The sequence below is a fragment of the Balaenoptera ricei genome, chromosome 20 (genome assembly GCF_028023285.1).
Source record: "Balaenoptera ricei isolate mBalRic1 chromosome 20, mBalRic1.hap2, whole genome shotgun sequence".
Taxonomy (NCBI): Eukaryota; Metazoa; Chordata; class Mammalia; order Artiodactyla; family Balaenopteridae; genus Balaenoptera; species Balaenoptera ricei.
In genome coordinates, this window is record NC_082658.1 from 43187492 (window position 1) to 43215141 (window position 27650).

The following is a 27650-nucleotide window of genomic DNA, read 5'->3' on the forward strand; positions in this document are numbered from 1 at the left end:
CAAAATGAAAATAAATAAGGAAACAGAAGCTTTAAATGACACAATAGACCAGATAGATTTAATTGATATTTATAGGACATTCCATCCCAAAACAGCAGATTACACTTTCTTCTCAAGTGCGCACGGAACATTCTCCAGGATAGATCACATCTTGGGTCACAAATCAAGCCTCAGTAAATTTAAGAAAATTGAAATCATATCAAGCATCTTTTCTGACCACAACGCTATGAGATTAGAAATGAATTACAGGGAAAAAAACGTAAAAAAGACAAACACATGGAGGCTAAACAATACATTACTAAATAACCAAGAGATCACTGAAGAAATCAAAGAAGAAATCAAAAAATACCTAGAGACAAATGACAATGAAAACACGACGACCCAAAACCTATGGGATGCAGCAAAAGCAGTTCTAAGAGGGAAGTTTATAGCTATACAAGCCTACCTAAAGAAACAAGAAAAATCTCAAGTAAACAATCTAACCTTACACCTAAAGAAACTAGAGAAAGAAGAACAAACAAAACCCAAAGTTAGCAGAAGGAAAGAAATCATAAAGATCAGAGCAGAAATAAATGAAATAGAAACAAAGAAAACAATAGCAAAGATCAATAAAACTAAAAGTTGGTTCTTTGAGAAGATAAACAAAATTGATAAGCCATTAGCCAGACTCATCAAGAAAAAGAGGGAGAGGACTCAATTCAATAAAATCAGAAATGAAAAAGGAGAAGTTACAACAGACACCGCAGAAATACAAAGCATTCTAAGAGACTACTACAAGCAACTCTTTGCCAATAAAATGGACAACCTGGAAGAAATGGACAAATTCTTAGAAAGGTATAACCTTCCAAGACTGAACCAGGAAGAAACAGAAAATATGAACAGACCAATCACAAGTAATGAAATTGAAACTGTGATTAAAAATCTTCCAACAAACAAAAGTCCAGGACCAGATGGCTTCACAGGTGAATTCTATCCAACATTTAGAGAAGAGCTAACACCCATCCTTCTCAACCTCTTCCAAAAAATTGCAGAGGAAGGAACACTCCCAAACTCATTCTAAGAGGCCACCATCACCCTGATACCAAAACCAGACAAAGACACTACAAAAAAAGAAAATTACAGACCAATATCACTGATGAATATAGATGCAAAAATCCTCAACAACATACTAGCAAACAGAATCCAACAACACATTAAAAGGATCATACACCATGATCAAGTGGGATTTATCCCAGGGATGCAAGGATTCTTCAATATACGCAAATCAATCAATGTGATACACCATATTAACAAATTGAAGAATAAAAACCATATGATCATCTCAATAGATGCAGAAAAAGCTTTTGACAAAATTCAACACCCATTTCTGATAAAAACTCTCCAGAAAGTGGGCATAGAGGGAACCTACCTCAACATAATAAAGGCCATATATGACAAACCCACAGCAAACATCATTCTCAATGGTGAAAAACTGAAAGCATTTCCTCTAAGATCAGGAACGAGACAAGGAACCTAGAAAAATGGTACAGATGAGCCGGTTTGCAGGGCAGAAGTTGAGACACAGATGTAGAGAATGGACATATGGACACCAAGGGGGGAAAACTGCGGTGGGGTGGGGATGGTGGTGTGCTGAACTGGGCGATTGGGATTGACATGCATACACTGATGTGTATAAAATTGATGCCTAATAAGAACCTGCAGTATAAAAAAACAAACAAACAAAACAACTAATACTAAACTTTCATTGGGTTATTTGTATGGAAATATGTTAATATAAATGTTTCAGACATTACATGAAATTTCTAAAAATCTTATATTTGTATTTGTATGGAAATATGTATGGAAATATGTTAATATAAATGTTTCAGACATTAAAAAAATGTACACTATTAACAATGTACTATTTATAATATAATATGTACTTCTTTGATTTTCATTTCTGATATAAACCAAGATACCTTGTAGAGAGATAAGAGAAAAATGTGAGGAAATGGCAATAAATCCAATTGTTAATTATTAAAAAAAAAAAAAAAAGACATCCCCTGGACCCTGCTGAGTTTTTCTCACTGGACACGTCTCAAGTATAATTTTTTTAAAAAATGCTGTGTCTCTGGGGTAATTTGTGGGATGTATTGCTTTTTTGCAATCAGATAATTACCTGCTTTGTTTGCCGCACGTAGGCAACGTCATGAAGTGATAATGCTCATGAAGTGATAATGCTCGCCGTATTAGAACCAGATTTGGTACAAACTGGATTTGTGTGGCAGTCTGTAATACTAGTAATTTCTAGGACAATTCACCATGAATAGTGAGCTGAGAGATTGTAACAATGGGAGACAGGAAATATGGAAGTCCAGTAGTTCCCGAATCTGGCTGACCATAGAATCACCTCGGAATCTTTTTTTTTTTTTACAGCATGGTAGAGTTGAAGTAAGAAGCCTCTACTCATTCTTTTTTTTAATTAATTAATTAATTAATTTTAATTTTTGGCTGTGTTGGGTCTTCGTTTCTGTGCGAGGGCTTTCTCTAGTTGCGGCAAGCGGGGGCACGGGCCTCTCCCTATCGCGGCCTCTCTTGTTGCGGAGCACAGGCTCCAGACGCGCAGGCTTAGTAGTTGTGGCTCACAGGCCTAGTTGCTCCGCGGCATGTGGGATCTTCCCGGACCAGGGCTCGAACCCCGGTCCCCTGCATTGGCAGGCAGATTCTCAACCGCTGCGCCGCTAGGGAAGCCCCTCACCTGGGAATCTTAAAAATACAGATTCATTGTTTGCTGCATCGTGTCTGGGGAGAAGCCTGAGAATCTCCTTTTTTTGTTTGTTTTTTTCTCTCTTTTAAAAAAATTGTGTTTATTTTTATTTAAAAAAAATTTTAGAATCTGCATTTTTAAAAAGTGTACTGAAAGGCTCTGATGAGCAGCCAAGATTGGGAACGAATTATTTGGCTGTAGTGTAGAACCTGATAGTTGACTTTTTTTCTTTCCTTAACTCATTTCAAAGATGGCTATCTTGATTAAACACATTGCCAGCCACCTCCCGGCAACGAGGCGGCTCTTTTGTTTTTGAGAGCTTGGTTGATTTCATAACTGACCATTTGCGTTGCTGGACTTTTTTTGTGTTTTGTCTTTTTTGGTCGCACGGCTTGTGGGATCTTAGTTCCTGACCAGGGATTGAACCCAAGCCCTTGGCAGTGAAAACACTGAGTCCCAACCACTGGAGCGCCGTGGGTCGCTGTTTTTCGGTTTTTGTTTTTTTATTTCTTCCTGTGTTTTACACTCCCGCCCTTATGTTTCGAGTTCACCAATAGGGAGTCCGCCAAACTCTAACCTCCCATCCTCCACCCCAGAGAAAGCGAAACCCCAGGCCAGCATGTTCTCTTTTTCTCTCTACCGGCAACCGTGCTGTGGCCCCAGGTCTGCTGCGTATTTCCAGATCCTGTAAGTAATAACCCTTTATTTTTTTCAAAGGTTCCTGATGGTTATTGCTGAAGGGTGTCTCGCAATCATAATAAGAACCAGAAGGGCCAGTCAATTCCCTTTGGTGCACGACACCTTTTCTCAATATTAAAAATGATTGCTAAGTCCAGACTGTAACAATTTTTGCAATCTATAAGGATGGCTACCCAAAAGAAACCAAAAAAGAGCTCCAGGGCTCTAATAGAACTGTGATTTGTGTAGGCTGTAGAGGGAAGCTGCAGATCAAAGTAGTAAGTAGAAGAAACTTAATCAAAACAATACTAACAGTATTAGCAGTCAAATCAATAACAGGAAACCCAGCAGTAGTTTCAACAGGATTCAACTGCAACTGTTGGGCTTACAGAGGCTACCAGAAAAATTAAGAAAGTCAACGAGATGCACTGCTTAATTACCTATCTGACTCTAGCACTGCTTTCTTTTCCTTATTGCATTAAACATTTATCGAGTAATACAGGCATATTGTACAAAATAACAATTCCTCCTCCCCTTTCCATCTTTCTTTCCAATTCCACTCCCCAGGGTGAAATCCTTAATAATAGTTTGATGTGTATCCAAACAGGCTTTTCCGTAGCATTGTTCTCCAAGAAGTTTAAAGTTTCAAGCCAGAACTAACTTGCTTTTCACCTACTTATTAAAAGGACAAATTTCTATTGATAGACAGGCAATATTCAGCTTCCCCCCCCTCCCCCTTGAGGCTGGAAAGGCAGCCACTAAGAGGCAAGTGCCTTCTAATTAGTTTTCTGAGAAACTGAAACCTAAAAGACAGGAGCACGTTTACCTTTGGTTTCAGGAAACCAAAAATTTAAAAAGGCGGGAAAATTCTCGTTTCCTTTCTTAAGGAAATAAAAATTTCTCCTGGGCTTGCTTTTTGTTAAGCTGCGGACACCGGAACAGGTCAGGACTCAGGTGTTTTCTCTTCAGCACCCAGACCCTAAGGAATCTTCTAATTCCCAAGGTAGGCAGAGACTACCTGGAGAGACCCGAGCCATGCCTGTTCAACAGAAAAGATGGGCTGAAAAACCGACCACAGAACCCTAAGATAAAAATCCACCCTGCGGCTAGAGACCCTTCCAGATATATCTACTTTAGGCAAGAGAGGCTGAGGTGGACCTGTTATGCCCACATTTTTCTTAAGTGAAATAGACAGGAGAACTGGCCCTTAGATGGGACTCACCTGCTAGCTGAGGCCAGGGATGCAGGATTCCAGCCAGACAACCTGACAGAGGTCTGAGACAGTGCTGTAGAGAGTTATAAGGTAGACTGATCAACGAACTATCTGGAAACAAACTTTCAGATGGGACAGGGAGGAGCTAGAGTCTTGGCGGGAAGGGGTGACTGTCAGGATTTTTTGTCAGGTACCCAATTGGTTGATCTCTACGGAAAGGGTTTTCTTGTTTTTCATAATGTATACACTTTCATTTTCAGAAAAAAAATTTAAAATATATTGACCCGGAAGCTCTGACCTAGTTGGATTTTCCAGGTTATTTTTTGCAAGTGTGTCAAAAATTCATTTAGTTATTTTGTTTACCAACATTTATTAAAGCACTGTAAAGTAACTTGCCCAACTTTATTTTTTATTTATTTTTTTAATAGAAAGTTCTCTAAGTCTTTTTATTATTATTACTGAGATATAACTGACATGTAACACTGTATTACTTTAAGGTATACAGCACAATGATTGATATATGTATATATTGCAAAGTGATTACTACAAAAAGTTTAGTTAACATCTGTGACCACACATAGGTACCTTTTTTTCTTATGATGAGAACTTTTAAGATATACTCTTTTAGCAACTTTCAAATATACAGTAAAGTATTCTTAACTGTAGTCACCATGCTGTGCATTATATCCCAGGACTTATTTATAACTGGAAGTTTGTACCTTTTGACCACCTTAACACATTTCACCCTCTCCCCCCTCACTTCTGGCAACCACCGATCTGTTCTATGAGTTCAGTTTATTGTCATTTTTTAAGATTCCACATATAAGTAAGATCATACAGCATTTGTCTTTCTGTCTGACTTATTTCACTTAGCATAATACCCTCAAGGTCCATCCATGTTGTCACAAACGGCAATATTTCCTTCCTTTTATGGTTGAGTAATATTCCATCATATATACACGCCACATTTTCTTTATCTACTCATGGACAGTTAGGTTGTTTCCACATCTTGGCTATTGTGAATAATCTTTTTTTTTTTTAATTTTTATTGGAGTATAGTTGCTTTACAATAGTGTATTAGTTTATACTGTACAGCAACTTCCCAACTTTAACAAGTTGCTTCTTCTAATCTTTTTGGAGATAGGGCACAAATGAATGTAAAATTATGAATAATTCAGCAAGTGGATGGTTGAGAAATATTTACCACTCTATAATAGGAAAAAAATCATCTGTGATAATAGATACGTATTTTACTAGACACAGGCAACACCTACAGATATTCTGGGTATTTTCTAGACATCAATTGCCATACTCATTTTTACAACATAAATATGCTTTTATTACTGCAGCCATAGATGTAAGATGATTTTTTAGACCCAAATTAAATGAGGACAAACTACTAGAGACTATACTTAACAGCATTGATGTGGGGAAAAGAAATAAGGCAGAGGAGGTCATTTAATCCTGAGCAGGTCATAACTTCTCTGGTTTGAGTCTTCATCTTTGAAATACAAGATAGCATAATGCCTGGGGCAGACAGAGCCAGGTCTGAGGTTGTGGGTCTTCTCTGTCCAGGGTCTGATTCTTTGTTTGTTTGTGGATTGCAATTTTCTCAGCCCCGGGGGCTCATAACCCTTCCGCATTCCATTCTTCCCCTTGGGCCCACACGCAGAGGCTCTGCTTCCCTTCTTAGACTATTATTTCCCAACCTGCGCGCTCAAGAAACCCGCCGGGTTGGTGGCCGGGAAGCAGGAAAAATGAAACCAAAGCGCCAGCTGGAGGAGGTGCAGGGCGCAGGCACAGAGCCGAAGGGCAGGAGTGCGCAAGTGCGAGCAGTGAGCGCGGGAGAGAAGGTCTCGTGTGTGCGACTTGAGCGCGGGAGAGCGGGACTCTGTGTGTGTGTGTGTGTGATGTTACCTTAAGACTCTAAGGTTATACACTAATATGTATAAAATAGATAACTAATGAGAACCTGCTGTATAGCACAGGGAACTCTACATAGTGCTCTGTGGAGACCTAAATGAAAAGGAAATCCAAAAAAGACGGGATGTATGTATACATATGGCTGATTCACTTCGCTTTACGGTAGAAACTAACAGAACATTGTGAAACAACTATACGCCAAGTCAAAAATAAATAAAAATCCAAGAATTTCGTGAAGAAAAAAGACTCCAAGATTAAAGACTCAGGGGTGTGTGTGTGTGTGTGTATGTGTGTGTGATGTTGCCTTAAAACTAAGATTAAAATACCTCCCTGCTACTCTTCTTAAATAATGCTTCTCTATACCTTCTTGCTACTCATCTTAAATAATGCTTCTCTAGAATACTTTGTAAATATATATTACCAAACAAATGTTTGTAGTTATTGAGATAATTTTGACTTTCTATTAATGTTCCTGTGACTTTTTTATTAATTAATGGTTTTTCTTGTATTGTCTAATCTTGTATTCTGGGCTAAACCCAGTTTGGGTCTGTGTGTGTGTGTGTGTGTGTGTGTGTGTGTGTGTGTTTAATAATAGCAATAATAATAAACTTAAATAAGCACAAAGAACAAATCTAAAAAACTCTTCTTTTGTTATCCCCAATTTTTGTTACTTCATTACCTCAAATTGACAACTGCTGGCATCTTGCCATAGTTACTTTAAGCTTTTAAAAAATTCTATAACTAAAATATTATAGATAAATTTGAGGGTCTCTTTGCCTTCTATTTCCAGTTTCATTTTTCTCTCCTTTTCTCAGAAGCAACCAACATTCTGAGTTTACTGTATATCTTTTACACTATTTTTAACACACTGGTTTACACACACACACATCCAGGAATAATATGTAATATTGCTGTGTGCATTTTTAGCTTATTTAAATTGTTTTATATGTATATTTCTGCAACTTGGTTTTTTAACTCTACATTTTGTTTCTGATACCTATGTCATTGTGTGTGTGTTTTCGTTTATTCTCTTCAAGTGGCTCACAATATTCCTTTCAGTAAACATTACCACGTTTCATTTCCTTATTTCATTATTGATGGACAGTTAGGCTATTTCCAAAACTTGGTGTTACAAACAGTGCTAAAATGACTGTTCTTGTCTCCTTGCACACATTGTTTACCCATTCACCTGTTGAAAAACATCTCGGTTGCTTCTGAATTTTGGTAGTCATGAGCAAAGCTACTATAAACATTCATGTGCAGGTTTTTGTGGACATAGATATTCAACTCTTTTGGGTAAATACCAAGGAACACAATTGCCAGATCATATGGTAACAATATGTTTAATTTTGTAAGACGCAACTAAACTGTCTTCCAAAGTGACTGTACCATTTTTCATTCCCACCAGCAATGAATGAGAGTTCCTGTTGCTCCACATCCTCATCAACTTTTGGTGTTGTGTTTTGGATTTTAGCCATTTTAATAGGTATGCTGTGGTAGCTCATTGTTGTTTTAATTTGCAATTCCCCAATGACATATGATGTGGACATCTTTTCACATACTCCTTTGCCATCTGTGTATCTTCTTTTTTTTTTTCTGGCCGCGAGTATGGCTTGCAGGATCTTAGTTCCCCAACCAGGGATCGAACCCAGGCCCATAGCAGTGAAAGCGAGGATTCCTAACCACTGGACGACCAGGGGACTCTCCCATCTGTATATCTTCTTTGGTGAGGTGTCTGTTCAGATATTTTACCCATTTAAAAAATTGGGTTGTGTGTTTTATTGTTGAGTTTTAAGAGTTCTTTGTATATTTTGGATACCAATCCTTTATCAGATATATGTTTTAAAGAAATTTTCTCCCAGCCTGTGACGTACCTTATCATTTTCTTCAATGTCTTTTGCAGAGCAGAAGTTTATAATTTTAATCAAGTCCAACGTATCAGTTCTTTTCATGAATCATGCTTTTGGGGTTGTATCTAAAAAGTCACTAATTACCAAACCTAAGGTCACCTAGATTGCCTCCTATGTCATCTTCTAGAAGTTTTATGTGTTTGCATTTTACATTTGGGTCTGTTATCCATTTGAGTTAATTTTTGTCAAAGGTATAGGTCTGTATCTAGATTCATAGTTCTGCATGTAGATGTCCATTTTTTTCTGCACCATTTGTTGACAGGACTCTCCTTTATCCATTGAATTGCCTTTTCCCCTTTGTCAAAGATCAGTTGAATATATTTGTGTGAGTCTATTTCTGGACTCTCTTATCTGTTCCACTGATCTGTTTCATCAACATCACACTGTCTTTATCACTACAACTTTATAGTAAGTCTTGGAGTTGGTTTTGTCAGTCTTCTGACTTTGTTCTTTCAATATTGTGTTGGCTATTCTGGGTCTTTTGCCTTTCCATGTAAACCTTAGAATCGGTTTGTTTATAGTCACAAAATAATTGCTGGGATTTTGATTTGAATTGCACTGAGTCTATTGATCAAATTGGGAAGAACTGATTTCTTGACAATATTGAATCTTCTTATCCATTCACATGGACTATCTCTTCATTTCTTTAGCTCTCCTTTGATTTCCTTCAACAGAGTTTTGTCATTTTCCTCATATAGAACTTGTATATGTCTTATTAGATTTATACGTAAATATGTCATTTCTTTGTTGTTGTTGTTGTTCTAATGTAAGTGACATTATGTTTTAAATTTCAAATTCCAGTTGTTCATTGCTGGTATATAAAAAAGCAATTGACTTTCGTATACTAATCATGTATTCTGCAACCTTGCTATAATTGCTAATTAGTTCCAAGGGTTTTTTTTTGTTTTTCTGTGGTTTTTTTTTGGTTGATTCTTTGGAATTGTCCACAGGGATAATCATGTCATCTGTGAATGCAGACAGCTGTACTTTTCCCTTCCCAGTCTGTAAACCTCTTATTTCCTTTTCTTGTCTTAATGCATTAACTAGGACTTCCAGTACTATGTTGAATAAGAGTGGTCAGAGGGGATATGCTTGCCTTGTTCCTGATCTAAGTGGGAAAGTATCTAGTTTCTCACCATTAAGTGTGATGTTAGCTATAGATCTTTTAAATAAATGTTCTTTATCAAGTTGAGGAAGTTTCCCTCTATTCCTAGTTTGCTGAATTTTAGAGTTCTTTATATATTCTAGATTTGGGATATTTGTCAGGTATGTGATTTGCAAATATATTCTCCCAGTCTGTAGCTTGTCTTTTCATTTCCTTAACAGGAGGTTTCACAAGGCAAAAGTTTTAAATTTTTGATGAAGTCCAGTTTAATGATTGTTTTTCTTTTACAGATTGTGCTTTGGGTATCCTCTGAGAGCTATTTATCAAGCCCTAGGTCCTGAAGAGTTTCCCCTATCTAACCCTTTTGTTTGTGCAGAGTTCTTTTTAAATAATAAAAATGCTAGGACCTTGGGATTAACATACATACACTACTATATATAAAATAGATAATCAACCAGGACCTACTGTATAGCACAGGGAACTCTGCTCAGTATTCTGTAATAAACTATATGGGAAAAGAATCTGAAAAAGAGTGAATATATGTATATGTATAACTGAATCACTTTGCTGTACACCTGAAACTAACACAACATTGTTAATCAACTATACTCCAATAAAATTTAAAATAAATAAATAATAAAGATGCTAGTGGCTTATCTAAAAACAAAAACCAAATAAGCAAAAAGCAAAACAAACAAAAACAAAACTCTCAATCTTGTTAATTAATCAAATAATTGCTTTTTAATTTTCCAACTTCCTTCTGCCCTTCCATCTATTATTCCTGTTCTTTTGTGTTCCTCTGCGATCTGGTTCTTTTTCTAAGTTCTTTCAATGTTGATGCAAGTCACTCTGTTTAAATTTTTCTCTCTTACCAATATAGGGATTAGGGCTATGGATTTTTCTCCGCATATTGTTTAAGCCATATCATGGTAATCTGATGCACCCTAAACCATACATCTCCAGCAGTCAGATTCTTTGTGTCTCTCACAGCAGTTAGTGTGCCCATGGTGAATGCTCATTGAATGTTTCCTGTGCTAAAAAGTTAATAAATGAAATGCTTCGATGGCATGCTTCAGTATATAATCAAGCAAGAGAGAAAAATGACTGTAGGTTGCAACACAACGCTAAGAGTTTTAAGAGCCCTCTCCTCACTATGGTACTGTTGAGTTTTATTGATTTGCTCAATCACTCCCAAATACAAGTATTTTTTTCCACTGATCCTTCTTTTTCCCCATTTCTCAGATCCACCTTCTGCCCTGGCCATCTTTGTTTTCCACCCTATCCACCTAAGAATGCATAATCCAAAAGTTCAACCATTTTCTTACTAATAATCTAAATTCATATGCCCTACTCACCTTTAAAAATTTTTTGGAGGCAAAAGTTTTCTTTTTTATGTCATGAATAATTTCAAACTTACAGAAAAATATAGAGAGCAATATAATGAACACCAATATGTCCACCACCCAGTTAATAGATGAAGTCAATTTTAAAACTTCTTATTATGGAAACTTTTCAAATATGCACAAAAATAGAAGGAGAGAATAGGAGAGTGAATCTCCATTTATCAATCACCCACCTTCAATAATCATTGATCTTTTGCCAATAAGTGGTACCACTAACCACCCAGTTGCCCAAGCCAAAACCCACTTACTAAATTTTACTCCTTTCTCCTGATCTCTATCTGTTCAATACAGAGTCATGTTAATTTTATTTTCTAAATGTCTCTCAGATATACTCACATCTCTTCATTCCCATGGCCCCTACTGTGGCCCAGGCTACCATCATCTCTCACCCGGATTACTGCAAAACACTCCCTACTGGTTTGCTCCTCTCTAACTAGTTCTCCACCTGTAATTAATAATGTGCCCCCCCCTTAATAATTTATCATGCAAAAAAATTAACTTTTTTGGTGTGCAGCTCTATGAGTTTTAACACGTGAATGGATTCATATAATTACAACCACAATCAGGAAACAGAACAGTTTCATCACCCCAACAAACTCCTTTGTGTTATCCCTTTGTAGTCACACCCTTCCCTCCCCATAACCCTTGGCAACCATGGATCTGTTCTTCATCATTAATGTGTCTTCTAAAATGTCTCGGGACTTCCCTGTTGGTCCAGTGGTAGAGAATCCACCTTCCAATGCAGGTGATGCGGGTTCGATCCCTGGTCAGGGAACTAAGATCCCACGTGCCGCTGGGCAACTAAGCCCGCGTGCCGTTACTGAGCTTGCGTGCCTCAGTGAGAGAGCCCACGTGCCAAAAACTACAGAGACCACACACTCTGGACCACGCGCGCCGTGACCAGAGAGAGAAAACCTGCATGCCACAACTAGAGAGAAGCCCATGTGCCACAACAAAGAGCCCATGCCACAGCAAAAGATCCTGCATGCCACAACTAAAGACCCAAGGCAGCCAAATAAATAAATAAATAAAATAATAAAATGTCTATGTGTTCATGTCACTCCCTTCCTTAAAATCCTTCTTTGGCTTTCCACTGTTGTAAGCAGCAGCCCTTTTCTAACTTTCAAGTCTCCTCTTTCACCACTTCCCATCTCCCATCCTCTGTCACTCTTTTTTTTTTTTTAGCTCAGTGTAAACTTTTTTTAAACATTTATTTTATTGAAGTATAGTTGATTTACAATGTTGTGTTAATTTCTACTGTACAGCAAAGTGATTCAGTTATACATATATATATATATACATTCTTTTTCATGTTCTTTTCCATTATGGTTTATCACAGGATATTGAATATAGTTCCCTGTGCTCTACAGTAGGACCTTGTTGTTTACCCATTACATACATAATAGTTTGCATCTACTAATCCCCAACTCCCAATCCATCCCCCCCGCCCCTCCCCGGCAACCACAATTCTGTTCTCTACGTCTGTGAGTTGGTTTCTGTTTTGTAGGTAAGTTCATTTGTGTCATATTTTAGATTCCACATATAAGTGATATCATACAGTATTTGTCCTTCTCTGTCTGACTTACTTCACTTAGTATGATAATCTCTAGGTCCACCCATGTTGCTGCAAATGGCATTATTTCATTCTGTTTTATGGCTGAGTAGTACTCCATTGAATATGTGTACCACATCTTCTTTACCCATTCATCTGTCGATGGACATTTAGGTTGTTTCCATATCTCGGCTATTGTAAATAGTGCTGCAATGAACATTGGGGTGCACGTATATTTTCAAATTATAGTTTTCTCCAGATATATGCCCAGGAGTGGGATTGCAGGATCATATGGCAACTCTAGTTTTAGTTTTTTGAAGAACCTCCATACTGTTCTCCATAGTGGCTGCACCAATTCACATTCCCACCAACAATGTAGGTCCTCTGTCACTATTAAGGTCTGGCCAGACTGAACATCTCTCTACCACTCCAATACACTATTCCCTTTGATGATTTCAGGCCTTCCTACATACTTTTCACTCTGATTGTAATGCAATAACTCCTCCTAACCTCAAATTCCTTAACATGGCTAATTCAGATCTTAGTTTAAATGCCCTTTCCTCCAGGAATGCTTCCCTGTTCATATTCGGTTGATTGTTGCTGTTTGGTGCGTCCTTTCAGGGTATGTATCACACATTACTGCAATTACTCTATTCAATGTTTCTGTCCAGACTGTAAGCTCTGAGAGTCAGGGCTATGCTTATTTTTTATTTACCACTTAATTTCCAGCCCCCAGCACTTAGCAAGAACTCAATAAATATTTTAAAATATATTTAAAAATGCACTTTTGTGTACTATGCAATCTACTTCTTCATCAACATGAGATATGTATTTTAATGGTTTCAATTGCAGAATGAACATGGAGGAACATAATTCATCTTTGGTGGTAGAATCATCTTACCCAGACTTGGTCATCAATGTAGGAAAAGTAACTCTTGGTGAAAGAAACAGAAAGAAGCTGCAGAAAATTCAGAGAGAGCAAGAGAAGGCAAAAGTTATAAAAGCTGCATGTGCTTTATTAAACTCAGGAGGAGGAGTGATTCAGCTGGAAATGGCAAACAACGATGAGCATCCTGTGGAGATGGGACTGGATTTAGAAGAGTCTTTGAGAACACTTATTCTGTCTTCAAATTTGCAGGCTTTCTTCAAGACTAAGCAACAAGGGAGGTGTTATTACATTTTTGTTAAGTCTTGGAGCAGTGACACTTTCCCTGAAGACAGTTCCTTTAAGCCCCGCATTTGCAGCCTGAGTTCATCGTTATACTGTAGATCTGGCACTTCTGTGCTTCCCATGGATTCAAGAGAGGCATTCAGGTTCCTGAAAACCAAGAAAATAAATGCAAAAATCTTGGGGAAAGAACCTTTTGGTAAAGTTGTCAAGGTTATACATCAAGACCTCCGTAACTCGGATCCTACTTACCTAGTTTTCCAAAAAGACCAGCTTGAATACGGTGAAATCGTGCCTTTTCCCGAGTCTCAATTCATAGAGTTTAAGCAGTTCTCTACAAAACACATTCAAGAATATGTGAAAAACAGAATTCCAATGTACATCTCTGCATTTGCAAACACTGAAGGAGGCTATCTTTGTATTGGAGTGGATGATAGGAGTAAGAAAGTTCTGGGATGTGCTAAAGAAAAGGTTGACCGTGATTCTTTGAAAAAGAAAATAGAAAATGCAATATACAAATTACCTTGTGTCCATTTTTGCCAGTCTCAATGCCAGATAGATTTCACAGTCAAAATCTTGGATGTGTTAGCTGAGGGAGAGCTATATGGCTATGTCTGTGTGATCGGAGTGAAGCCATTCTGTGGTGCACTTTTCTCAGAAGCTCCCTGTTCCTGGATGGTGAAGGACAAGGATATTTGCAAACTGGCAACTCAGGAATGGGTAGGCATGGTGATGGACACAGATCCAGGTAAGATGGAGAAAACTCCCTCCCTGTCCTTTCTACCTCTTTGGAACCTGTATATTAAAAAGGTTTCCCTCTGTTTCCTATGACTTTGAACTTCTCACACACACTAAATTCTGTGTTTTTTGAATCTTCAAGTATCCTACTTTCCATACATGAGAAAATTTTGTTGGGTGATGAGAAGCCCAAATGAAGTATCTTATAAAAGGCAATTTCCCACATCAGATGAAAAGAAAATTGTCTGGGGATGATTGCCTTGCAGTGGTGTATTGGAACTGGCTCTTACTGGCTCGAGAGGCATTTGTTAACTTTTCAGGAATGTTTTGAGCCAGTTGTTAAACAGTCATTGCTAAAAATTAAGTTTTATAAATTTACAGTTCAATAAATTGTATTTAAAACAAATTTAATAAATACAAAACCTAATGATTTACTACATTTTAAGATTATCTATACGCGTGAGGTTATTTACATCTACTGTATCTGTATGATGGAAATACTATAAAATGGTGTGTTACGGTGCATGTCTTCACTCTGCGTTTAGTGACATCATATTGGTAGCTTAAAATTGTCCGTGGTGGGAATATTTACACCACAGATATATGCATAGATAGGTGTACTAAAAGAATGTGCTATGTACTATAAAAGAAATTCAAACAAAACGATATCCAGAAACAGAGGGTGGAGACATATTGAATGGGAAACACATTCAAACTTCCAAATAACATCTCTTTTATGATGGATTTGGCAACTTTCATATGCAATGAAGGCACTTGTCCATACAGTGTGAATGGGGTGTTATCTTGCCATTCTGTCTCAAGTCATACCTAGACAGTCATATAATACACCCACTCATAAGGTCTTTTTCAGTGGTAAAGAGATGAACTAACATGTCAGAATAACATGAATTTCCCTTCTTTGTTAAGATTTTACATGGTTGTGCAAAGACTTTGAATCTCAGCTGAGTCTGTCTAGCGGGCCTCCTCTTAGCAGACCAGTGTACTCCAAGAAAGGCCTGGAACATAAGAAGGATCTCCAGCGACTTTTATTTCCAGGTAGTAACTATGGTTTGCCTACTTGACACCAGCCAGTTTCTATGTTAGGATAAGGGGAGATAAACTGTTATGTTTGTTACTTAAGGTCCTGAAAGTACGCTCTGCAAAACCTGTGTGTGCAAGGTGGTAATGCTACAAGCATATTGATGATAAGTAGTTTAGAAATGAACCCTCACTGACCTCATTAGCTGAGGCAATACCACATACAGAATCGAGGAACATTGCTGCCCTTAAAGACCTTTCGGTCTTGTAGTTCTCAAATAGGACTGATCATCAGTATTTCTGGTTACTTTAAAAAGTACAGATACCTGCTTCCCCACTCCAGACTTCATAAATTAGAATACCTGAAGATAGCACCTTATAATGTGTATTTTTTCAAGCTACTCACAGGATTCTGACACTCATCCATATTGGAAACTTTTTATCTAGTTGAACTAGAGGCATACATTGCACTAGGAGCAAACAATTGCCCTCCTCTGCCGAATTTTCCAGAGGAGTGCAGGAAAAATATGAAACAAGAATAAAGTTGTATATGAAACAAGAATAAAGTTTTATATCAAGATGGAACACAAAACAAATAAAATGAAGATCAATTACAACATCCATGAACATGTTTTGGGTTTAGGAGAAACAGTCGTGTAAAAGCGCGAAATCACGTTTCAGAACCAAGGACAGTGCCTGTCCTCTGCTCTCATCCCTGGCTCCCACCATGACAGGCTTTAGCTAAGAGTCCATTGTTGTCCTCTTTCTACACTTCTGGAGAGGAAGAACCACTTGATCAACTCTATGAAGTAAATCAGTGGCTTATCTGGCACTAGAATCTGATGCATAAACGTCCTATATATGTGTAAATGTCTATTGAGGACCATAAGTTAATAAATAATGACTGTTCAATTTAAGATTTTATTTTTCACCTTACCTAACTGAGGTCTTTGCATTCGCTTGCATATCAAATTTATATTTTAAAAACTGTCCACAATAAACAGTATTAGATCCAAGAGTAAACGTAAACATTGGTAATTATTCTCTAAACTCAGTAAACTCTGTTTTAGTAGAGCTTATTATCATGGAATAAATTATATCTAAAAACAAAATACTGGGCTTTATCCTCATAGAGTGATAACCTATTATTCTGGTATAAAAAAATTAATTTTCCAGGAATTGTACCAAACATTTGAGGAATAGACACTTCCAACACTATTTAAACTTTTCCAGAGCCATAGAAAAAGAATGAAAATTCCCAGGTTATTTTTAAAATGGGAGTAACAGTAATTGCAAAACTTGACAGAGATAGCATAAAAAAGAAAAATTCAGACTAATCTTACTTGTGAATGAAGACGCAAAGACAGAACTCTAAGAATGAAAGGATGGATGAACATTAAGAGAGTTATTACTATAATCCATCATTTCTATACATTTATGCAGAAAAATTTTATGATTGTCTTCTAATATACTGAAAAAGTTTTGAAAAACATTAATATAGATTTTGATTTTTAAAAGACTCCATAAAATACAAACCCATACTTTAAAGATTTTTTAAATTATTTTTTTAACATTTTTTTTATTCAAAGTCACAAAAATTATAATCATCCTCATCAGTTCACTCAGTCCCATGTAATTAATTTTTTTTACCTTGATCTTTTGTTAGTACTTTTATGAATTCATCAGTTTTCCATTAGAGTTATGAAAATGCTTATTCATTCAGTTCAGCAGTATAGTCAGTTACCAGAAACCTGTACTTGTCAGAGTTTTTTCCATGAATTCCTTGAAGATGAAACCCTTTTATAGGAACATTTTTGCAAAAGCATCAGAGTACACCCAGAACTGTCTGTAAATGACAAAAGACTTTAAAATGACCACGGTTAATGATTTGATGAAAGTTCATAATAATGCAATTGACAAGGAAATTTAGTTATTTCTGAGATACACATTTTAAAGTAATAACTAGAATTATGACTTATAACATTATAACAGAACATATAAGATTTTTAGGAATTTCATGTAATGTCTGAAACATTTATATTAACATATATCCATACAAATAACCCAAAGAAAGTTTAGTACTAGTTTTTTGTTTTTTATTTGTTTTTTTTTTAAATTTTTAATTTAATTTTATTTTTTTATACAGCAGGTTCTTATTAGTCATCAATTTTATACACATCAGTGTATACATGTCAATCCCAATTGCCCAATTCAGCACACCACCATCCCCACCCCCCCACGGCTTTCCCCCCTTGGTGTCCATATGTTTGTTCTCTACATCTGTGTCTCAACTTCTGCCCTGCAAACCAGTTCATCTGTACCATTTTTCTAGGTTCCACATACATGCGTTAATATACAATATTCGTTTTTCTCTTTCTGACTTACTTCACTCTGTATGACAGTCTCTAGATCCATTCACGTCTCAACAAATGACTCAATTTCGTTCTTTTTATGGCTGAGTAATATTCCATTGTATATATGTACCACATCTTCTTTATCCATTCGTCTGTCGATGGGCATTTAGGTTGCTTCCATGACCTGGCTATTGTAAATAGTGCTGCAGTGAACATCGGGGTGCATGTGTCTTTTTGAATTATGGTTTTCTCTGGGTATATGCCCAGTAGTGGGATTGCTGGGTCATATGGTAATTCTATTTTTAGTTTTTTAAGGAACCTCCATACTGTTCTCCATAGTGGCTGTATCAATTTACATTCCCACCAACAGTGCAAGAGGGTTCCCTTTTCTCCACACCCTCTCCAGCATTTGTTGTTTGTAGATTTTCTGATGATTTCCATTCTATCTGGTGTGAGGTGATACCTCATTGTAGTTTTCATCTGCATTTCTCTAATAATTAGTGATGTTGAGCATCTTTTCATGTGCTTCTTGGCCATCTGTATGTCTTCTTTGGAGAAATGTCTATTTAGCTCTTCTGCCCATTTTTGGATTGGGTTGTTTGTTTCTTTAATATTGAGCTGCATGAGCTATTTTTATATTTTGGAGATTAATCCTTTGTCCTTTGATTTGTTTGCAAATATTTTCTCCCATTCTGAGGGTTGTCTTTTGGTCTTGTTTATGGTTTCCTTTGCTGTGCAAAAGCTTTGAAGTTTCATTAGGTCCCATTTGTTTATTTTTGTTTTTATTTCCATTACTCTAGAAGGTGGATCAAAAAAGATCTTGCTGTGATTTATGTCAAAGAGTGTTCTTCCAATGTTTTCCTCTAAGAGTTTTATAGTGTCCAGTCTTACATTTAGGCCCACCTCCTAAAGATTTAGTTTTTAAATTAAATTTTATTTTTTTAATAAATTTATTTTATTTATTTCTTTTTGGCTGCGTTGGGTCTTTGTTGCTGCGCACAGGCTTTCTGTAGTTGTGGCGAGCGGGGGCTACTCTTCATTGCGGTGCGCAGGGTTCTCATGGCGGTGGCTTCTCGTTGCGGAGCAAGGGCGCTAGGTGTGTGGGCTTCAGTAGTTGTGGCACACGGGCTCAGTAGTTGTGGCAACTAAGCATGGGCTTAGCTGCTCCACGGCATGTGGGATCTTCCCGGACCAGGGCTTGAACCTATGTGCCCTGCATTGGCAGGCGGATTCTTAACCACTGTGCCACCAAGGAAGCCCTAGATACTTCTTTAACATTATACTTATACCTATATATCTATATCTATCAATATCCCCGAAAGACCATTATGTTAATTGGGAGATATTAGAGGCATTCTATTAAATTTGGGAACAAAACCATCATCGCACTGCTACAACTTTTGTGCAATATTAATTAGCCAATGCAATTAGATAAGAGAAAGAAATTAGAGGGATAAAAATTGAAGAAGATAGGACTATATTCAAGAGAGCCTAATGAAAAACACTATAAACAATAAAAGAATTCAGATTGAATATAAATAATTTTATTAATAGAACTATATGAAGCATATGTCAAAATTAATATGCAAAATTAATTATCCTGCTGTAACAAACAAATCAAAGAAAATACCCAATTTTCTATAGCAACAAAAATTTAAAATATCTAAGATAAACTGATCTGAGAAAAATTTTTAAACAATATTGAAGGACACAGAAGAAGGATAAAATGGAAACACATGTCATGTTCTTGAAAGGAAGAAAGCTGTCAGTTTTCTCTAAGTTATTTTATAAACTTAATGAGATATCAATAAAAAAAACCAAAGAGATTAACTTAATCTAAACAGTCTTATCCTAAAGTTCCAGTGGAAAAATAAACAAGCAAGAAGAGCCAGGAAATAAAAACCTGAAAAAGAAGAGCAAAAAGAAAGGCTATCCAGATATTAAATCATTATAAAGCCTCAAATAAAAATAGAGTTGTATTGGCATATAATTAGATCAAGGGTACAGGATAGAAGGTCCAGAAATAGTTGCAAACACATCAGAATTTAGTTCGTGATGGAATTGGCCTCTCAAGTGGAGAAGAAAAGATGTTTCAATAAAGAGATATTGGGAAAACTGGGTGGCAATTTATTTTAAAAAAGATGGATTCACGCTTTATGACATACCAACATAAGCTCTAAATCGATCAAGAATTTTAAAAAAATTAAAGCCATAAGTGTTCTAGAAGAAGACATTTGTAAACGCCTTTATTATACTTTTGGCATGAGGATTAGAAAAGTCAAGATTCAAAATCCAAAAGCCGTGAAAGTAGACTGATATATATGATTACATTAAAAGATAAGCATTGTGCATGGCTAAAGCAACTAAGTAGAAAGCCAAAGGTCCATTGACCAGCTAGGAAAAATATTTGCAACTCATATTACAAACAAAGGGCCAATGTCTCTAATATATCAATATAAACAGCTTCCAAAAGTTGATAAGGATAAAGGACAACTTAAAAGAAAAATCAACGGGGCTTCCCTGGTGGTGCAATGGTTAAGAATCCGCCTGCCAATGCAGGGGACAGGGGTTCGATCCCTGGCCGGGGAAGATGCCACATGCCGCGGAGCAACTAAGCCTGTGCGCTACTGAGCCCACGTGCCACAACTACTGAAGCCCGCTCGCCTAGAGCCTACGCTCTGCAACAAGAGAATCCATCGCAATGAGAAGCCCGCGCACCACAATGAAGAGTAGCCCCCGCTCGCCACAACTAGAGAAAGCCCGCGCACAGTAACGAAGACCCAACACAACCAAAAATAGAAACAATTAAAAATTAATTAAAAAGAAAAATCAACAAAATCAGTGCAGAGCAAATAAAATTCAAATGGCTTTCAAACATTTGAAAATATGCTTAATATTAATCAAAATAAGAGACTTGCAAATTAAAACAAGCTATCATTTTTATCTATTGGATTGTGAAAAATAAAAAAATCTGACATCTTTTATATGCTGTGCTATGGGGAAACAAGCCTCTTGTACATTACTGGCAGGAGTGCATATTGGTACAACTCCATTGGAGGACAACTTGGTAATATCTATCAGAATTACAAATGCATTTACCCTTTTACCCAGTAATCCCACTGCTAGGACTTTATTCTTTATATATACCTGCATGCATACAAAATATACAAGGTTACTCATTGTAATATTCTCATAATAGCAAAAGGTTGGGGGGAAACACTCAAGAACCCATCAACAGGGACATATGTCACATCCATAAGATGGCCTGTTAGACAACTGTGGGAAAAAATAAGCAAGTTCTTTATGTACTGATATGGAAAGATCTGGACAGTTTGCTACCTATTGTGTAAGAAAGGGGGAAATATTTGCTTGTATTTGCACAAAGAAGTTTTGGAAGACTAGCTGAGAAACTGAAAAAAAAAAAGGGTCTGTGTTAGAGGAGTAGGATGGGCTTGGGAAGGGAGGAAATGGAGTGAATAGAAAGAGGAATGTTTTGGTATTTGGACTATGGGACTGTATTGCCTAATTAAAACCATTTTTTGAAGCAAATTTTCATTTTCAGAGACCGCTATCATTAGATTCTGAGCTCTCACAGTGGTAACTAATCAGTTCGGTTTTGGTTTTGCAACTGGACTCCAAATACTAAGAATAGGGATGTCCTCATTACATTAATTATTACTATTGATTGACAATAGTTTAGCTTCAGATTAAACACTGTAAATCTTTCTTTTGAAAAAACTGCAATGACTGTCTGAAAAAGAAATTTTTTCTATACCTGGAGTGATGGGTTCTAGAGAAAGTCAGGGGTTAGAGTAGTAGATCAGATTCAACCAACCCCCAGCGACCTTCATCCTGATGTCCTAAACTGTTAGGAGTCCTCACCTGATTTCCTGTAGTTGGAAAACCATCAGTCTGGACACTTCAGTGCTCTGTTTTTAAAGATTTCCCTAGATAACCTACTGTATAGCACAGGGAACTCTGCTCAATATGCTGTAATCTAAATGGGAAAAGATTTCGAAAAAGAATAGATACATGTATATGTATAACTGAATCACTTTGCCGTACACCTGAAATTAACACAACATTGTTAATCAACTATACTCCAATATAAAATATTTTTTTAAAAACCACATACACACACACAAAAAAAGATTTCCCTAGATCCATGAAGAGATTAGTGCCTAGTATGGATACAAAGTTCTGTGGGAACTCTGAGGAGAGAACAGACATGGGAGTTCTAGAAGAAATGAGAGGAATCTATCAGGTGACAAAAGTAGAAGAGGGCATTCAAGTCTCAGGGCACGCCTACACAAAGGCACAGAGGCCCCAAGTCACATGGAGAGTGGTAACTACTCTGGTGCACGTGGAGTGGTGGACATTTATTGACACCTAGTCTGGCCCCTATAATTGGTTAAGTGCCATGTGGAATATCAAAGAAATGAAAGGGACACTTCTTGTCTTCACATAATTTCCTTAGGAAGCATGTCCCATTATATAATTAAAGAAAAATAAGACCTATTTGACGATGAGGCAAAACATATTTGCTATGAACATCAAATGCTTTAGTGACATTGTCCGTTTAGCAGGCAGGGGTAGTCTGTGTGGCTTGCAAGGCCACAGTAGAGACAACAGAGGGTCTGGTGTCTGAGACAGCACTGGGTCCAGACGCTGGCTCTGCCATTTCCCAGTGGTGTGACCATAGGCAAGGCACTTGACCGGTTTGAGTTCCCATTTACTCATATGAAAAAGAGAACAGTAAGTATATCTGCCTTGCAGAATTGTGAGAACCATAGATGTGTGCAAACTCCCTGGTATAAATGATGTGTCTTCTTATTTTATACTTTTTTGTTTTATACTTCCTTGGGTTTCTAAAGCTGCATTTTAAACATATCCTTATATTACCCTATTCCTTCCATCCCAAGATGCATGTTTCCCCAGCCTTTTAACATCTCCAAAATCTGGATGTGTCTCATAATAGAGTCCATCTCCTACTCAACCATCATCCAGGTTGCAGGCAAAATCAAGTTGTGCAAACACCTGGTACAAGTGTGAGAACACCACCACAAGGAACAATAAACAACTACCAATGAAATATGGGTAATTTCACTGGAAATTAACCCTACAGATCCAGATTCTGGTGTGTGATCTGACACCACCACAACAGGATGACAACAATCTCTTCATTTTTTCCCTCCCTTTGGAACAAATGATCATTGACATAAGTTTAAAACCCTACAGTGCAAGTTTATTCTCATGTCACAACATTGTTCCTTGCTCCTTCATGACAAAGGCTAGACTCTTGTGATAGATGCATTATTACATAGATGTGTAAGTGAGTGATGCTTCAGGAGAGTTATCTCAGGGTCTAATCTTAGGATCTCCCAGTGGAGGGCTGCACAGAGGTCCCTCCTAGTAAAGTTTTCATAGCTCCATCTTCTCCACAGATATTTAATGAGCACCTTCTTCCTGGGAGGGCTCTTCCTACCTCCATCAATGGGGACTGTTAAGGGACATTTTGAGATTCAGGTGCTTTAAGAGTAGGAAGGGAAAGAGAACTAACATTTCTCAAGCAGCTACAACGAGCAGATACCTTTATGCTATTTCATTTATTCCTCACCGTAAGAGATGTGCTATTTTTGTAAATGTGGATTTTTGTTTGTTTTACAGATGAGGGAACAGAGTCTTAGAGAGGTTAAGGAATTTTCCAAGGTCATAAACGTAATAAGCACATAGGCTTAGATGAAGTGTGCCAGACTTTTCAAGGCTTCTTTTCCTTCACTGTAATATAATAATATTGGCAAAAGAATGTATACAAAAATAAGTAACATCATAATTAATAAAAATTAATTATAATTAAGTACAAGTAGAGTAATTTTGATTAATTACAATTAATCATTAAAATAAGTGTGATTTTTGCCACTAAATTTATAATTCTTTCCATATCTAGTGCTACCGGGACGTCTGAAATATACTCCCAAATCCCTCTGGAAGGAGCTGTCTTCACAGAATGAAGGTTTGGAGGAATTAATAAATAGGCAAATATATCCATTCTCCCAGGGAATTTTAATCCTTTCTAGAAGCTGGGCTGTGGACCTGAACTTGGAAGAGAAGCAAGCAGTCATCTGTGATGCTCTGCTGATAGCATGGGACAGTCCCCCCATTCTCTACACCATTCTCAGGGAGCAGGATGCAGATGAGCAGTCCTATTGCACCAGCACCGCCTTCACTCTGAAGCAGAAGCTGGTGAACATGGGGGGCTACTCTGGAAATCTGTGTGTCATTTCCAAGGTCCTCCACCTGCGTCCTGAGAGCAATGCAGAGTCCTCAGAGGGTGCGGCATCCCTGATTGATTACCCTAGGTCCTATTACTTTGCAAACACTCAGCAAATGGAAGAGTTGCTGCAGTCCCTCGTGATTGTCTTGCTTGGCTTCAGATCTTTCTTGAGTGACCAGCTTGGCTGTGAGGTTTTGAATCTGCTCACAGCCAAGCAGTATGAGATCTTCTCAAAAAACCTCCGCAAGAACAAAGAGTTGTTTATCCATGGCTTACCTGGCTCAGGGAAGACGATCATGGCCGTGAAGATCATGGAGAAGATCAGGAATATGTTTCACTGTGAGGCAAATGAAATTCTCTACATTTGTGAGAACCAGCCTCTGAGGAAATTTATCAGGTAAGCAGTTGGATCTTCTGTTTTTCTTTTGGCCGTGCCCCACGGCTTATGGGGATTGAACCCAGGGCCATGGCATAGAAAACACCCAGTCCTAACCACTGGATGGCCGGGGAAGTCCCAAGCAGTTGGATCTTACTGTCAGCAAATGAGTTGCAGTCTAAATTCCCTCCGAATCACCTTGTTCCTTTTTTAAATTATTAATTATTTTTAATTTTTTTTTCAATTAATTAATTTATTTTTGGCTGCACTGGGTCTTCATTGCTGCACACAGGCTTTCTCTAGTTGCGGCCAGTGGGGGCTACTCTTCGTTGAGGTGCTCAGGCTTCTCCCTGCTGTGGCTTCTCTTGTTGCAGCGCTCGGGCTCTAGGGTGCCCAGCCTTCAGTAGTTGCAGCACGCAGGCTTAGTAGTTGTGGCGCACGGGCTTAGTTGCTCCGTGGCATGTGGGTTCTTCCTGGACCAGTGATCGCCCGTGTCCCCTGTATTGGCAGGTGGATTCTTAACCACTGCGCCACCAGGGAAGTCCGTGAATCGCCTTGTTCCTTGAGAGTAAGATGGTAAAATGATTGTGACAACAGTATCGTGTTCATAGGAGTATGAAAGAGTAATTTTCCTCCTTTATTGACTCAGAGAAAACCTGAATGTGTCTTTTTAATTTTTACAGTGACAAAAAAATCTGCCATGCAGTGACCCGGAAAACCTTCATGAAAGATGACTTTCAAAAGATTCAACACATCATCATCGATGAAGCTCAGAATTTCCGCAATGAAGATGGGGACTGGTATGGCAAGGCGAAAACCATCACTCAGAGAGACAAGGATTGCCCAGGAATTCTCTGGATCTTTCTAGACTACTTTCAGACCAACCACGTGGAGTGCAGCGGCCTCCCTGCTCTCTCAGCCCAGTATCCAAGGGAAGAGCTCACCAGAGTGGTCCGCAATGCATATCAAATAGCCGAATACTTACAACGTGTATTGCAGGAGGTCAGAAAAAATCCTCCACCTAACATCCCCCCTGGGTCTCTGCAGATGCTTCTTGAAGCTGATTGGGCTCAGGGTGTTCAGGGAACCTTAAATATTGAGGACAACTTGACTCTGAATAAAATAGTGACACATGTGGCAGACACTTGCAAGCTTCTCTTTGAAAGGGGCTATTCTCCCAAGGATGTCGCTGTGCTTGTTAGCACCGCAAAAGATGTGGAGTATTACAAGCAGGAGCTCTTGAGAGCGATGAGGAAGATAAAGGTAGTGCGCTTCACCGATGCAAGTGACATGTCAGGTGATCACATTGTGTTGGACAGTGTCCGAAGATTCTCTGGCCTGGAAAGGAACATCGTGTTTGGGATCCATCCAAAGACAGTTGAGCCAGCTATCTTATACAACCTTCTTGTCTGTCTGGCATCCAGAGCAAATCAACAGCTACATATTCTGTGGCTCCGTGACGTTTAGGAAGAATTCCAAACCAAAACAAGATGAAGCGATTACTATGTAAATGTCCATAGGTGACAATCTGCTTGGTATTGGGAGAAACTTCTCTTTTCTGTTCATAGGTCAGCTAGAGATTTGGGCAGAGCTGACACACAGAATTTGGAACTTTCCCTCTCTGGCTGTCTCCTTTCAGGGATTCCTCCCCTACCCCCTTTCAGCAGCTATTGTCCCAAACTCTGTCCCCGATTCTTCCAGCCAGAATGATAGTGGTTTTCTGAAGGAGCTTTAACCACCCTGCACAGCACAGACTATGACCCACCCTGCGGTTAAAAACCATAAAAACAATACACTCGTCCTGTGGCCATTCTTTCTTCTAAGTCTGGACCTCCACAGTGCAATTTTTTGTTTTTTAGAATTTGTCCAGGGTTTATATTTATCTGCAGAAGGGTGGCCTAGTAGAAACTACCTTGGCCATACCAGAAGCAGAATTTTTGGTTCCTGAATTCTTGACATTTCTCTTTGCTATATTGATCCAGGACTTGGGAGATTCCCAAGATAATTCAAACTGTGACCAAGTGGGCCTTAACAATTTTGACAGAACAGAGAGCACTGATACAATTATTTAATCCTTTAAAACTGTAATCTCCATTTTTTTTTTTTTTGCCCTCAGAATAACCCAGATCAAGCTTTAATTGTGATAGTAAGCATTAATTGTCACTTTACTGAGAAATTATAGGCCATTAGAAAACAAAAATAAAGCCGTTTTCTCTGGCTTTCAGTGAGAGATAGCATTAGGAACCAAAATCTGGTTCTAAAGATACACATAGGCCATTAAGTAAACAGAGCTAGGAAAGATACAGTCTTTACAGATCAACTTCTCAACTCAGCTCTACGTATTGTTCTATAACATATCAACCTAAATTTTAAGTCAAGTACATTCTTGAACTGTATTTTTCCGCTTTACTTTTATATTTTGGTGGGCTACAGTTATGGACTGAATGTTTGTGTCCCCCCGAAATTCATAGGTTGAAGCCCTAACGTTTAGTGTGGCTGTTTTTGTAGATTTGTAAGGAAGTAGTTACAGCTAAATGAAGTCATAGGATGGGGCCTTGATCTCATAGGATTAGAGTCCTTATGAGAAGAGACACCCAAGAGCTCTCTCTGTCCCTCTCTCTGTGCACACATAAACAAAAGGTCATGTGAGCACAGAGAGAGATGGCGGCCACCTCCAAGCCAAGAGAAGAAGCCTCAGAATGAAATTAATCCTACTAACACCATGATTTTGGACTTCCCAGCATCTAGAACTATGTGAAATATATTTCTGTTGCTTAAGCCACCCTGTCTGTGGTATTCTGTTATTGCAGCCTGAGCAGACTAATATAGTCACAGAATTATTCTTTGAACTAAAACACATCATTGTTATCACTTAATAATGCTAATACAATGACTTATTTTTCTGTTTATACAAAACATTTAAAAAATGTTTCTAATCTAAAAAATAACAATAAATATTTGTATAACTAATGGAAATTTAAACATTACATAATATTCCACATATTAGTAATCCTAGTCTACTGATTTCCTCCATATTACAAGTTGTGAATTTTTCTGCCTGTCTTTCTCCTATCTGTGTTTACTCATGGAATTCCAGCCTCTTGCCTTGAAACCGTAGGCTCTTCTAACTTCAGCAAAATAAAATATATCAGCAAAATAAGGGGAAAAAATG

General features: G+C 37.8%; 1 protein-coding gene across 1 annotated transcript; it reads left to right on the forward strand.

Annotated features, from left to right (window-relative positions):
- The first annotated feature begins 3314 nt into the window (after nucleotides 1-3314).
- SLFN11 (schlafen family member 11) lies at nucleotides 3315-27382 on the forward strand. Its single transcript, XM_059908885.1, has 5 exons — nucleotides 3315-3433; nucleotides 13383-14446; nucleotides 15364-15492; nucleotides 23776-24499; nucleotides 25162-27382. Exons 1-5 carry the CDS (start codon nucleotides 3366-3368, stop codon nucleotides 25943-25945), a joined length of 2769 nt encoding a protein of 922 aa, XP_059764868.1. The 5' UTR covers nucleotides 3315-3365; the 3' UTR covers nucleotides 25946-27382.
- Nucleotides 27383-27650: the final 268 nt, after the last annotated feature.